Consider the following 15,475-nt stretch of genomic DNA (forward strand, 5'->3'; position numbering starts at 1 on the left):
TGTGTCTGTGTGGATTTCCTCCGGGTGCTCTGGTTTCCTCACACAGTCCAAAGATGTGCAGGTTAGGTGAATTGGCCATGTTAAATTCTCCCTCAGTACCCAAACAGGCGCCAGAGTGTGGCGACTAGGGGATTTTCACAGTAACTTCATTGCAGTGTAAATGTAAGCCTACTTGTGACAGTAATAAATAAACTTTAAACTTTAACAGTAAGCCCTCAGCCCCTCACAGACTATAAACCCAAAAGCATCCATTTTCCCTGTAATCCTGAACTCTACTGAGGTCCGTCCATTTCCCAAACAACACCCATATAGGGGTGGCACAGTGGTTAGCACTGCTGCTTCACAGCGCCAGGGACCCGGGTTCGATTCCCAGCTTGGGAAGCTTCAAGTCTGTGTGGAGTTTGCATGTTCTTCCTGTGTCTGCGTGGGTTTCCTCTGGGTGCTCCAATTTCCCCCCACAGTCCAAAGATGTGCAGGTTAGGTGAATTGGCTGTGCTAAATTCTCCCTCAGTGTGCCCGAACAGGAGCCGGAGTGTGGCAACTAGGGGATTTTCACAGTAACAGTGTGAATGTAAGCATACTTGTGACTAATAAATAAACTTCACTTTACTTTACATCTATTAGTCAAATCTAGCCAGTGACTACCACATCATACAGCTTAAGTGTCCGGGACTTGGGAATGGTCTTTGGTTCCACGCAGAAAATGATCTTTTGCACAAACAAATTCAGCACCTCATGTCTAGCTGAGCTGTTTTCTGAAAAATGGATGTCTCTCTCTCTCTTGGGTTATAGCTTCTTCAGCAGTCCTCCAGCACCTGTGTGCTGCTTCCTCACCATGGGCCTTTGACTACAAAAACATATCAATCTCAAAGAACATCTTATTTCCTGCCCAGACATGGTTAAAAATATACATGGCAGTTTTAATTCCACTTTTGCACAAAACAATACTTTTATTTTACTGGCGCCCTAATCTTTCATGACAATGTGTTTTTTATTTATTTTTACTTTTAAACAATGTGTTACTAATCTCCTGATTGCAAGGAAACAGAGGTAGTTTTAAATAATCTGTATTTGTATTTGTGGGTATTCGAAATAGGTATAGCCATAGAGTCATAGAATCAGAGAATCTGCAGTGCAGAAGGAGGCCATTTGGCCCATCGAGCCTGCACTGACAACAATCCCACCCAGGCCCTATCCCTGTAACCCCACATATTTACCCTCCTAGTCCCCCTGACACTAAGGGGCAGTTTATCTTGGCCAATCCACCTAACCCACACATCTTTGGAGTGTGAGAGGAAACCGGAGCACCCAGAGGAAATCCACGCAGACACAGGGAGAACATGCAAACTCCACACAGACTGTGACCCGAGGCCAGAATCGAACCTGAATCCCTGGCGCTGTGAGGCAGCAGTGCTAACCACTGTGCTGCCGCTTATAGCTTTAAGTAAGTTCAATTTTGTGTTCCTGTATTTGAAAGGATTGATAGCTACAGTTTGTTTTTGATGTATGCTTCGTAATTAGGGTTTAGGATGTGAAAGCAAACAGGGTTTAAAAGAAAACTAGGCTGGTGCTTGGGAACCAGGGGCTTCCCTAGGACAGGAAGAACTTTGCAGTTAACTGTAAGCTAGAGCCAGGAGAAGCTGGACAGGACAAGGGAGTTGCAGGGAGCAGACTTCCCAAAAGAACTAAACAAATCCTAGAAAAAAAGGGGTTGGGATAAAAAATATGTCTCGGGGAGACAGTTAAGTTAAAGGAACAAAGAACAAGTTGAACAAGGTCCAGTTCAGGAGAATTCAAGTAAAGAGCAGAGAAAGTGCTCTGCATTAAAAAGACAGCTGCAAGAACCAGATTTAAAGTTTGCAAGGTGAGAAGCCAGACATCTGAGCTAAATCAAAAGTTTGGTGACACCTCGATTCTGCCTATGAAGTAGTAGTGTGCTGTTGGCATGCCTGGTTTCCTGAGAGATTGTGTGGAAGCTTGAATGCATGTGGCAATCCAAGCCAGAGGAATACCAAAAAGAGATTGAAAGCCTTGAGGTGGATCACCAGGGAAGGCATCCGAGAGAACGAGCGGTTTGGGGGAAGATTCCAAGCATGTTCTTCAAGAGTGGAGTTTGAAAACACTTGCGTGAAGTCAAGAGTTCAAGTGAAACCAGTTGGCTCAAAGTGTGATAAGCATCTGGGGGATTTTGATATGAAATCCGCAGAAGTTCTTTTGGCTGGCATCTGTCACATGGTTTCAGAGCGTGGTGTTCCTAACCACAGTTGGCGTGCTGGTTACATGGACTATGTACTTTCTGGGAACATTTAAGTATAACATCCATTTCGTAACTTGTGTTATCCTTACAAATCTGTGTACATTTGTAAAGATATAGGTGAGGTGAAGGAGTATTGTATTATAGTTAATATTTTATTGTTTAATAAAGGTTTTATTCTTTTGTTAAGCTAATCAGCAGCCCTGCAACACTGTTCAGCCACATCTCTAAACAAAAAAATAAAAGCTACAAACTATTGAGGCAGGATTTCACTTTGGGACCTGACTGTCCAGTCATTACATTAGCTGGGATTGTTACGCTGACTCAAAGTAATATGTTGGGATATCTTGTCTATGCTGTGTACTGCATCCTATCGATCATTGATGTTCCTCAGGACCTATTTAAATGGTCTCTTCTTTGGCCATAGCTATTAAGCTTGAGTTTTCTGGTCAACTTAACACAGTGCTGTTGTGGCATGGAGACCAGAACTAAGAAGGAAATTATACATGCGTTAGAACTGAATTAATGTGAGCAGCATGGTCACTGTTACATGATTCTTACTCTGACAGCATCATGACAGCCACCCGTGATTCTTTGCTCTTGAGCGTCATTGTACCTAGATTGTGTGTTTTGACAGGTGCAATGGATCCTCGCTGCAAACTCTGCGTGTTTATGGGAAAGACGGATCCCGAAGCTCATCGCCACAGACAACAATCCATGATTCTGGTTCCTATGGATACACCAGGGATTAACGTTATCCGACCCCTCTCTGTTTATGGGATGGAAGATCCTCCAGGTGAGGCAAGCTGTTATTGGCAGGACACCTGCATGAGGTAAAAGTGTGTTATACAATTGAGAGACCTGTGTGGACGGATGACACAAAATAGGTGGGTAGGGAAGTGGAGAGGATGGCACAAGGAGTCTACAGAGGGATATAGACAGGTTAAGTGAGTGAGCAAAAACTTGGCAGATGGAATATAATGTAGGAAAATGTGAATTTATGCACTTTGGTAGGAAGAATAAAGGAGTTGAATATTATTTAAATGGAAAAAGATTGCGGCACAGAAGGATTTGGGGTCCTTGTGCATACATCACAAAAAGCTAGCCTGCAAATTCAGCAAGTAATAGGAAAGGCAAATGGAATGTTGGCCTTTATTTCAAAGAGAATGGGGTATAAAAATGGGGAAGTCTTGCTAAACCTATACAAGCTCTAGTTAGACCATGCGAGGAATACTGTGAACAGTTTTGGTCTCCTTATCTAAAGAAAAGTAGACTGATGTTGTAGAGATGTCGGCATTGGACTGGGGTGGGCACAGTAAGAAGTCTCACAACACCAGGTTAAAGTCCAACAGGTTTATTTGGTGACTCACCTGATGAAGGGGCAGCGCTCCGAAAGCTTGTGATACCAAATAAATCTGTTGGACTTTAACCTGGTGTTGTGAGACTTCTTACTGAAAAATATACTGCCATTGGATGCAGTCCAGAGAAGGTTCACTAGGTTGATCCCGGGTATAGAGAGATTTCCTTATAAGGAGAGGTTGAGTAGGTTGGGCCTGTACTCATTGGCATTTAGAAGAATGAGAGGCAAACATATTGAGACATATAGGATTCTCAGGTGGCTTGATAGGGTAGAGGCTGAGAGATTGTTTCCCCTTGTGGGAGAGTCTAGGACCAGAGGGCATGATCTCAGAGTAAGAGTTTGCCCATTTAAGACAGAGATGAGGAGAAATTTCTTCTCTCAGAGGATAGCGAATCTGTGGAATTCTTTACCATAGAGAGCAGTGGAGGCTGGGGCATTAAGTATGTTCAAGGCTGTGCTAGATGGATTTTTAATCAGTAAGGGAATCAAGGGTTATGGAGATAGGTGGAAAAGTGGAGTTGAGGATGATCATGTCAGATCAATCATGATGTCATTGATTGGCAGAGCAGACTCGATGGGCCAAATGGCCTACTTCTGCTCCTAATTCTCAGGAGCAGTGTTTGAGCTTGGAGATAACCCTGGAAAAAAGATTACATTTGGAGGATGTAGAAGGTGACACAATTGGTTCTGGTATGGTGGATATCTTGGGTGAAGCAGTGTTAGAAATTCTCTTTGTCCATTGGTTGTAAGAGTTCTGTCAAATAAGTTGACTTAATCTTAACTTGGTTCCTTGTCAACGTGTTCCAAGATTCTAAAATGCCCCTAACGTGATGTAAATATGCAATCTTGTTTAGGGAAAGCACAGGTTGGTGTAAATGTAGGAAAGTGTCACACTGAGTTAGAAGTGGTGCTTTATTAAGGTTGGAACAAAGTGGAGGAGAATTTATTCTCTAAGTTTGTTGTCTTTGGTCTGAGGGTGCTTGTGGCTGATATTGTGCTCTTGAAATAGGAAAATGTTCCACTTCCTAGCACTGACATCCATTACCTTGGTAAACATAAAATTCACAAAACTTAATTGCCTTCAGTATTGTTCACTCTGCACAGTTCCTTCCATCTAACAAAGAAAGTAAAGCAACCAAGGGTTTCCTGTTGTGCTGTCGCCAGATTGTTGGTGTCTCGCTGTAGGACATGATGAAAGAATCAGTTTTCTCTTGAAGGTGAAGCAATTCTTCACAGTGACGCACTTCATTTGCCACCTTCAACCACTTGAGGGAATTTGATAGAGTAAATATAGAGAAACTGTTATCACTGACGGGAGGGTTGGTAAACACAGTAATAAGTCTCACAACATCAGGTTAAAGTCCTTTGATAGCACAAGTCACTAGCTTTCGGAGCGCTGCTCCTCCGTCAGGTGAGTGGGAGTTCTGTTCACAAACAGGGCATATAAAGACACAAACTCAATTTACAAAATAATGGTTCTCACGTGAGAACACCATCCACCAGGTACACGGTACGTACACTTGCAACTCGGCCAACATTGTCTACCTGATACGCTGCAGGAAAGGATGTCCCGAGGCATGGTACATTGGGGAGACCATGCAGACGCTACGACAACAGATGAATGAACACCGCTCGACAATCACCAGGCAATCTCTTCCTGTTGGGGAACACTTCAGCAGTCACAGGCATTCGGCCTCTGATCTTCGGGTAAGCGTTCTCCAAGGCAGCCTTCACGACACACGACAACGCAGAGTCGCTGAGCAGAGACTGATAGCCAAGTTCCACACACATGAGGACGGCCTCAACCGGGATCTTGGGTTCATGTCACACTATCTTTAACCCCCACGACTTGCCTGGGCTTGCAAAATCTCACTAACTGTCCTGTCTGGAGACAATACACATCTCTTTTAACCTGTGCTTAACCCTCTCTCCACTCACATTGTCTGTACCTTGAAGACTTGATTACCTGTAAAGACTCGCATTCCAACCATTATTTTGTAAATTGAGTTTGTGTCTTTATGTGCCCTGTTTGTGAACAGAACTCCCACTCACCTGACGAAGGAGCAGCGCTCCGAAAGCTAGTGGCTTTTGCTACCTAATAAACCTGTTGGACTTTAACCTGGTGTTGTGAGACTTCTTACTGTGTTTACCCCAGTCCAACGCCGGCATCTCCACATCAGGGAAGGTTGGTAACCAGAGAACACAGATTATAGGTAATCGGCACAAAGGTCGGGGCGGGGGAGGGGATCAGGAGAATTATACAGCACCCGAAAGGTTGGTGGCAACAGAATCAATAGTAACTTTCAAAATGCAATTGGATGATATAAACTTGAAGAGGAAAACATAGCATGTATGAAAGAGCTCTTTCTAAGTGCTGGAACATGATTGGTCTCATGGCCTTCTATGCAGTATGATTCTATGAATAGATGCTGTAAACTGGATGGCTCAACTGAGAACTAATGAGACTGCTCATCAGTGCCTTGAGATAGCAGAGCCACCTGGGTAAAGCTTCTATGTAGAGCCTGAAGACAAGGGCAGCTCCCAGGGGTGGCACAGTAGCACAGTGGTTAGCACTGCTGCTTCACAGCGCCAGGGACCCGGGTTCGATTCCTGGCTTGGCTCACTGTCTATGTGGAGTTTGCACATTCTCCCCGTGTCTGTGTGGGTTTCCTCCGGGTGCTCCAGTTTCCTCCCACATTCTGAAAGACGTGCTGATTAGGTGCATTGACCCAAACAGGCGCCAGATTGGTGCGATAGGGGAATTTCACAGTAACTTCATTGCAGTGTTAATGTAAGCCTTACTTGTGACTAATAAATAAACTTTAAAAAGGACAAGACGGGAGGAAGTGTTGATCCAGTTGTTGAGTAAGTTTGGAGAGATGGTGGTGGATTGGGGGATGCTACTATCTGGACTGAATGGAAAGGGGGATGATGGTATAGATGAAATGATGACAAAAGGGAGATAGACTAGAGTTGTGGTTGGTTATAAAAACACAATTTATTAATTTATCTTGGCCTTTTTTAAGTTTATTTATTAGTGTCACAAATAGGCTTACATTCACACTGCAATGAAGTTACTGTGAAAATCCCGTAGTCGCCACACTCCGGCGCCTGTTCGGGTACACTGAGGGAGAATTTAGCATGGCCAATGCATCTAACCAGCACATCTTTCGGACTGTGGGAGGAAACCGGAGCACCCGGAGGAAACCGATGCAGACACAGGGAGAATGTGCAGACTCCACCCAGTGACCTAAACCGGGAATCGCACCTGGGTCCCTGGCGCTGTGAGGCAGCAGTGCTAACCACTGTGCCACGTGGGATTGAACTGTTTTTTGGATCAAGCAAGGAGATGGATTAGGGGCTCGTTTTGTATATCCACTCTGTGCTTGGCTTTGTAACTCGAAGAAAGTAATACATCTTTTTAAAATTGTTACTTTACTGCAGGAGGTCACGGTGAGCTTATATTCGAAAATGTTCGCGTGCCCAAAGAGAACATTCTGCTGGGGCCTGGCCGAGGGTTTGAAATTGCCCAAGGTAGGCTTGGACCAGGAAGGATACACCACTGCATGCGACTCATTGGCTACGCAGATCGAGCTTTGCAACTTATGAAGGAGCGGGTGAGTATCTGATGCCGAGTGAGGTTAATCATCCGGATGCTTCCATTCAGATCGAGACCAACAGGGGACTGTTGAAGAGTGCCCCTTACTGACTAGTAATTGCAACCTCACGTAACTAGGTGTTGTTGAAATAGGGATAAATATCCTGTATTCCAAAAGTGCCTCGTTGTGTGAAATTATCAGAGACGTTTTAACAATATGAGATTCTTTATAGGCTTCTCAGCCTTAAGATCAAGCGTTAGATCAAGCCCAAGATGGGGTGCAATGTCTTATCTTGTCAGCTTGGAACTTGTTTGTCTCCCTTGTGGGGAACCATGAATTGGATCCATTTTGAATTTGGTTTTTGGGATGGATTTGGGTTTGCTCGGTCCATTCCCAGTCCACTCTGTGCATTGACTTTGTAACTTTAAGATGGAGTAAACAATTTTTAAAAGCAAGTTCTCTCTATATGAAATCATTTACTCTTCTCTAATTTGCACTGTTGTGTTGGGATGTTGCTTCAGGCCCCTGTCTCTTTCTCCTCCTTTTTCCGCTTCTTCACATGGAATCGGGATGAAATGGAGGGTGGATCACACCACCTTGTGACAGATTGAGGAACTGCATGAGTTGGGATTCAAGATCAGGTCAACTTCCCAGCTTACCGGGCGCAGAATGGCTAACAATCTAAGATCTAGATTGGAAAAGTGTCTGTTCCATGTGGAATAGGGTGGATTGGGTCCAGGTTTGATCCTGGGAATCAGTGATTTTTACCCATGACCGCAAGGAGGAACTGCTCTAGAGCTTGGGGCAGGGTTTTTCCAGCCCTGCCACCTGAAGAGTCAGCGGGGAACACATCTCTGCTGATCACAGCAACCCCACAGTCATTAACACTCCAAGGAGGATTAGTTGACTGGAAATGGCTCATCCACCCCTCACAGATTGGCTGGCAGCTCTGTAATCCCATCAGCTACGGTGGCAAGAATGGCCAGGACTGGGACTATTTACAGTCCCGGGATTCTGAGTTCTGGTAATCAGCGCCAGGTAAGTGCGGAGGGGCCCTCATGGCAGGAGGAAAGGTGAGGTCCAAGAATATGGAGCAATCACAAACCTTGTTGTGGGTGGAGGGGGTGCACAATGGAAAGCATTCTTTCTGGTTGTATCACAGTTTGGTATGGGGCTCCTGCTCTGCCCAAGACCGCAAGGAACTACAAAAAGTCATGAATGAAGCCCAGTCCATCACTCAAACCAGCCTTCCATCCATTGACTCTGTCTACACTTCCCGCGGCCTCGACAAAGCAGCCAGCATAATTAAGGGCCCCACGCACCCCGGACATTCTCTCTTCCACCTTCTTCTGTCGGGATAAAGATACAAAAGTCTGAGGTCACGTACCAACCGACTCAAGAACAGCTTCTTCCCTGCTGCTGTCAGACTTTTGATTGGTCTTACCTTGCATTAAGTTGATCTTTCTCTACACCCTAGCTATGATGTAACACTACATTCTGCGCTCTCTCATTTCCTTCTCTATGAATGGTATGCTTTATCTGTATAGCGCGCAAGAAACAATACTTTTCACTGTATGTTAATACATGTGACAATAATAAATCAAATCAAATCAAGGGCCCTTGAGGGAGGCAGCCAAGGCCAAAATGAGTAGTCTGCTGCCTACCCTCTCCAACTCCTCCCACCAAGGAGGTGGCCCTTAAGTGCCCAATTAATTGCTTTAAATTGAGTTTGCTGATGGTGAGCGTGGTACTCTGGTAGAAAGACCATTTTGTTATTTTGCTGATTTGAAGAAAGGTCTATCTGGCTTTAACTAGTCTGATCATTCTGCAGATGTTGCCTGACCTGCCTAGTGTTTCCAGTATTTTCAGTTTAGTTGCAGATTTCCAGCATCTGTGTTATTCTTTTGCTTTTTGTCTATCTTTTTGCAAGGTTGACTGACGTGTCTATCCCTACCAGAAATGTAAGGTATGGGAAGCTGGAGGAACTGATGTGATATTTTGGCCATCAGTGGGACTCTAGCTAATTTTAGATTCTCCTAACTCAGGGCAATTGAAATTATAGTCCACGGGCTTTATACAACCAACAAGCTCTGTTGCAAAGGCTGCTAAATAGCCATTAATGCCTCACCTTTTGTTTATTTATTAAACCCATCACCATTCATCATGGAACCTTTTGTTAGTCAATCTCTCCGACCCTCCATTCTATCACAGACCTTCCCTTTTTTCCTTCCTACCCCATCCCCCCATTCTACCAGTTTAAAAACTCTTCCACTTCCATCTTTCATCAGTTCTGCTGAAAAGTTATCAACCTGGAAAATTAACTCTGTTTCTCCACAGAAGTTGTCTGACCTGCTGAGTATTTCTAGCATTTTCTGTTTTGATTTCCAGATTTCCAGCAGCTGCGTTATTTTACTTTTGTGTTGTCGCAAATGGTTTTTCCTGGTTTTGGAGCCTCAACAAGTAAATAGTGAATAAAGACACAAAGATTGTATGAGTATCAACAATTTGAAATTCCTGCAGATTAATGGGGACATTGATTTACCCTTTTGTCTCTTTCACCATGTGTTCATCTTCATTGCTTCCCATTTCCCCACCTCCTCCTCCTCCTCCACCCCCCGCCCCGCCCCCCCCCCCCCCCCCCCCCCCACACCCCACCCACTCCAACTATATAATCTATTACACTTCTACTCATCTTCAGTTCTGAGGAAGTCATACGGATTCAAAACATTAGCTCTGTTTTTCTCTCCACAGATGCTGCCAGACCTGCTGGGTTTAACCAGCATCTTCTGTTTTTGTTTTAGATTTTCAACATCCGCAGTATTTTGCTTTTATTTGCATGTTTAATTCACTGAGTTAAAGTTAAAGTTTTAAAATTTATTTATTAGTCACAAGTAAGGCTTACTTAACATTGCAATGAAGTTACTGTGAAATTCCCCTAGTCGCCCACACTCCGGCGCCTGTTCGGGTCAATGCACCTAACCAGCATGTCTTTCAGACTGTGGGAGGAAACCGGAGCACCCGGAGGAAACCCACGCAGACACGGGGAGAATGTGCAGACTCCACACAGACAGTGACCCAAGCCGGGAATCGAACCCGGGTCCCTGGAGCTGTGAGGCAGCAGTGCTAACCACTATGTTGACATTTCTGTTCCAGAAATGCCTGCCTTATTGCTCTTCACTCCAACGTTATTTCCATTTGTCTCTTTTACCATATTCACCTTCATTTCTTTCCACTTCTCCACCTCCTCTCCAACTAGGGGTCACTGTCTGTGTGGAGTCTGCACATTCTCCTTGTTTCCTCCGGGTGCTCCGGTTTCCTCCCACACTTCAAAGATGTGCAGGTTAGGTGAATTGGCTAACGCTAAATTGACCCTTAGTGTACCCGAACAGGCACCGGAGTGTGGCAATTAGGGGATTTTCACAGTAACTTCATTGCATTGTTAATGTAAGCCTAACTTGTGACTAATAAATAAACTTTACTTACTTTACTTTCACTATATAATCCGTTACATTTCTACTACCCCTCAGTTCTGAAGACGAGTCGTGCAGACTCAAAACGTTAACTCTGTTTCTCTCTCTACAGATGCCGCCAGACCCGCTGAGTTTATCCAGCATTTCCTGTTTTTGTCACCCGTTTTATGTAGCTCAGGAGGATCCATTGTGCATCTGAAGCGTGCACTAAGAGAAGAACTAAGCTCTGGTGTACTGGGCCAGAAATGTCAGTGATCCACTGGCTAAAACATCTGCAACATCATAAAGCAGTTGTAGTAATGCAATGCAGATTCTAACTCACTTCCTAACCTCCCACCTGCTGCTTGTAGGTAAAAACGCGAGTGGCTTTTGGAAAACCATTAGCTGAGCAAGGCACTATCATGGCAGACATTGCTAACTCCCGGGTCGAAATTGAACAGGCAAGGTTACTGGTGCTGAAAGCTGCCCATCTTATGGATACAGTGAGCGACAAGGTAAAGACATATTGGAAATGGAAACTTCTATCACACTGCAGCAAGTTTTTTCATAAACTATTACAAGCAATGTGGAGTGAAATCAGCATAACTTACGTCATTGTCTACTTACTAATTCCATGCTTTCTGGTTTATAGAATTTTGACACCTTAATCTATTTATCAATTTAATTATCTTACGTCTGCCATGCATTTTTTTATTCATTCGAAGTATGCGAGTATCATTTATTCGAGTATGCGAGTATCAGCATTTATTACCCATCCCTAATTCTCTTCGAGGAGCTGGTGAAGAGCCAGCTTCATGGATACAACTGAGTGGTTTGCTAGGCCAATCGGAAGACAGTGACGACTCAATCACTTTGTGGTGGGTCTGAAGCCACATGTTTGCCAGATCAGATTAGAACAGATTTTCTTCCCCTAAAGGATATTAGTAAACCAAATTGGTTCTTACACAATAAGTTATCTTTATTTGGCACGGTGGCACAGTGATTAGCACTGCTGTCTCACAGTGATTAGCACTGCTGTCTCACAGTAATTAGCATTGCTGCCTCACAGTGCCAGGGACCCAGGTTCAATTCCAGCCTTTGGTGATTGTCAGTGTGGAGTTTGCACATTCTCCCCGTGTCCGCGTGGGTTTCCTCCGGGTGCTCCAGTTTCCTCCTATGTCCAAAGATGTGCAGGTTAGGTGGATTGGCCATGCTAAATTGCCCCTTACTGTTCCAAGATGTGTAGGTTAGGGAGATTAGTGGGGTAAATGCACGGGATTATGGGACTAGGGTGGGGGAGGCCTGCATAGAATGCTCTATCGGAGAGTCGGTGCAGACTTGATGGGCTGAATGGCCTGCTTCTGCACTGTAAGGATTCATTGATTCTATGAATTGACTTAAATTCCCCAGCTACCATGGTGGGATTTGAACTTGTTGCTCATTAAACTAGGCCTCTGGGTTTCTAGTCTAGTAACATAACCACCATTCTAGCGTATGCAGCATGAAGCTATTTGTAAGATGTGAGGCGCACTAACTCATTCACAGAAAAAATTACTGATTGACCAATTGATGATGAAAGACCAAACTGTAAATTAAAAAATGCGTTATTGGCTATAACCCTCAATCAGTCTATGATGATAAAAATTCCATTCCAAATGGGAAACAAATTAAAACCAAATAAAGAATGATGAAATTTTCCCACCTGTTCCCCAGCAACTCCACAGATTCAGGTTTCATCTAAAAAACATTTATAGAATCCACAGAATCTCTACAGTGCAACTGGAGGCCATTTGGCCCATCGATTCTGCACCAACTCTCCAAAAGAAAATCTTACCCAGGCCTCTCCCCCCCCCCCCCCCCCCCCCCTATCCCCGTAACTGTGCACATTTACCGTGGCTAATCCACCTAATGTATACACTTTTGGACACTAAGGGGCAATTTAGCATGGCCAATCCACCTCACCTGCACATCTTTGGAGTGTGGGAGGAAACTGGAGCACTCAGAGGAAACCACACAAACACGGGGAGAACGTGCAAACTCCACACAGTCACCCGAGGCCAGAATTGAGCCCAGGTCCCTGGAGCTGTGAGGCAGCAGTGCTAACCACTGCACCACTGTGCTGCCCCGAAAACAATGGCTCCCAATGTGGTTGAATTCTGGTTGCCCATAAACCTTATTCATGAACTGTTAATAATCTCTACAACGATTACTGCCTCTCTGCAACCAGGGACTGAGGCTTGTGTGGTTCATTTGAACGCTAATGTTTTTCTTCAGACTTTGATTTGATTTATGTGCGTTACTGCCACCTACTCCATTGCTGTGTTCGCGCGTTTATAACCTCTCAATTCTGGCTTATAAATACCAAAGGCCACTTCTCATCCAGCTGTGGTGTATTGAATCTTGTTGGGCTTCTCATTATCACTGGAATTACATTCTGTTGGTCCACAATTTCCAACTAGCAACAGCTTCACACAATTCCCAATCTTTGCCCCAAACTACTGGCGAGTGATGTCAGGGGAGATCTAATTAATACATGATGTAATCTAATACTAAAGAATATGTAATGCGCCCATCACGGTAAAAGAGTGTCTCCTCCAACGTACAATCAGTCATGCCACAGGAGAGCTGCTTTGCTCGCAAGTAATGAAGCAATGGGTTGTCTTGGGTCTTTTAGAAAAATGCAACCATTAAACTTCCAGTTTAAAAGTCTTACTGTTTTTACTGCACTACATTCGTAATTCATTATCTGTCAAGTTAGTTCCATGTTGTACTGCCTCCCTTATGTATTTCATCCCTTCTCTTATTCCTGGTTCACGCACACTGCAGTATTTTATAAACATTTGACCTTTTGTCATTTCAGGAAGCAGTCTCCGAGATCTCGATGATTAAGTTGGTGGCACCAAACATGGCGTTACGAGTCATTGATCGTGCAATCCAGGTGAGAGTGGCTAATGCGTAAACCAACAAATACCTGAACTTGGAGCTCAATTTTTTAATTCAAGGATACGCCTTCTTCCCCCATAATACAAACATACAGAAATAAAAATGTTGGTTTCTCTCTCACTGACTGGGTTACATAGCCTTTGTTTTATTCTGTTTATATGTCTGTATAAATCCCCAGGTTAGAAATTATTCCAGATAAAAGCCCAGTGCAGTTTAACTTCAAATCTTACCGTTATTTTTACACATTTGCGGGGAGTGATCCTTAACAGTTACTACATCCCTAAACCCGTACACAAAATGAATTGCTGAAACATATTCTACTCTCCAAGACTTTTATTCTTATATTACAAAACATCTGGCTTTTGTACTTTCTGCCTCCATTTACAATGCCCATTGAAAATTCAGGTTTCATAGATCATAGAATCCCTACAATGCAGAAGAAGGCCATTCGGCCCATCAAGCCTGCAGTGTCTCCCCAAAAGAGCACCGTACCCAGGCCCACACCGCGCCCTATTCCCGTAACCCCAAACATTTACCCCGCTAATTCCCCCAACCATCAGATCTTTGGACGCTAAGGGGCAATTTAGCACGGCCAATCCACCTAACCCGCTCATCTTTGTGACTGTGGGAGGAAACCGGGGCACCTGGAAGAAACCCACGCAAACGCGGGGAGAAGGTGCAAACTCCACACAGTCACCCAAGGCTGGAATTGAACCCGGGTCCCTGGCGCTGTGAGGCAGCAGTGCTAACCACTGTGCCGCCAATTTCAATATGATGCATTTTACAACCACAGCTTTCTAAGACAATTGCACACAACTTGGACTTTCATTTTATGCAGCCAACTCTGCTGGCCCTATACAATATCCAGCAACATCCAAAAGAGTTGAACCTCAAACACCATAAGCATCAATTCTATATACAAATGAGAATATCTCGAGCTAACTGTGATAGATTCCATTGGCGCAGAATTCCTGGTTTCACTTCCAAATTAAGAAATGGCAAAACCTTCCAGTAAATTATCACCAACCAATGTTAACAGAAAAATTACATTTTCTCATTTCACAATGAAACTTACCACACTTATACATGCCCAGCATGGAGCATATAATAGGAGCGCAAAGTACTGCAGATGTCGGAAATCTGAAATATAAACAGAAAATTCTAGAAATATCCAGCAGACCAGGCAGTGTCTGTGGAGAGAGAAACACAGTTAATGTTTCAGGTCCATAATATGCACTAGTTCTGATGATGGGTCACTGACCTCTTTCTCTCTGTGCAGATGCTGCCAAATGTGATGAGCATTTCTAACCCTTCCTGTTTCACTTGGAGCAAGAATAACTCCTTTTGCCAGACCCCCAAAAAGCAACCAGACTTCTTGTGAGCCCTTCATTCCCTTTCAACAAGAAACCCAGCAGTGGCTGCCCGAGACATGGTTTAGTACAACATGGTTTTCAAAAACATGTTAAAGTATGAAGAAAACATATACAACTTGCTGAGCCAAACAAAACAATGTCACTGCAATAAATTGATAATTTTTTAAAAATTTGTAATTAACAAAGATGATCATTAAAAAGTGCCAGCAGCAGAGTTAATTAGTAAAACCTTTTGTTCCTAAGAATCAGAGCCAGAAAGAAACAGTCTGAGCTCCAAGACTTGGTCCCCCGGGAGCTAAGGAGCTGAGTTTAACTAACACCGACCTTGTATTTGCCACTGGTGGTACAGACTGCAAGCTGGCCTTGGCGGAATTAATATGAAATTTGGGATCGGAAGCAAGTCAGGTTACAGTCTGGGGTTTCCTTCTTTCTCAGGTTGGTGTGGATAGGCTTTTGGAAGGGGCAGGGTGTGTATGCTCGTGTGTGTGTGTGTGTGC

At 44.0% G+C, this 15,475-nt stretch overlaps 1 protein-coding gene across 3 annotated transcripts in view; it reads left to right on the plus strand.

The window, feature by feature from the left end:
- LOC144502910 (acyl-CoA dehydrogenase family member 10-like) overlaps nucleotides 1-15,475 on the plus strand; it is a 64,318-nt gene that overhangs the window by 46,542 nt on the left and 2,301 nt on the right. For 2 of the 3 annotated variants that reach the window (XM_078227322.1, XM_078227323.1), the window contains exons 17-20: nucleotides 2,892-3,050; nucleotides 7,059-7,231; nucleotides 11,034-11,177; nucleotides 13,523-13,600. In XM_078227322.1, coding sequence (XP_078083448.1) covers nucleotides 2,892-3,050; nucleotides 7,059-7,231; nucleotides 11,034-11,177; nucleotides 13,523-13,600 — 554 coding nt within the window. Of the gene's footprint in view, nucleotides 1-2,891; nucleotides 3,051-7,058; nucleotides 7,661-11,033; nucleotides 11,178-13,522; nucleotides 13,601-15,475 lie in introns of those variants that run through there. The other variant, XM_078227324.1, reaches the window with a different exon arrangement.

The sequence above is a fragment of the Mustelus asterias genome, chromosome 13 (genome assembly GCF_964213995.1).
Source record: "Mustelus asterias chromosome 13, sMusAst1.hap1.1, whole genome shotgun sequence".
Classification (NCBI taxonomy): Eukaryota; Metazoa; Chordata; class Chondrichthyes; order Carcharhiniformes; family Triakidae; genus Mustelus; species Mustelus asterias.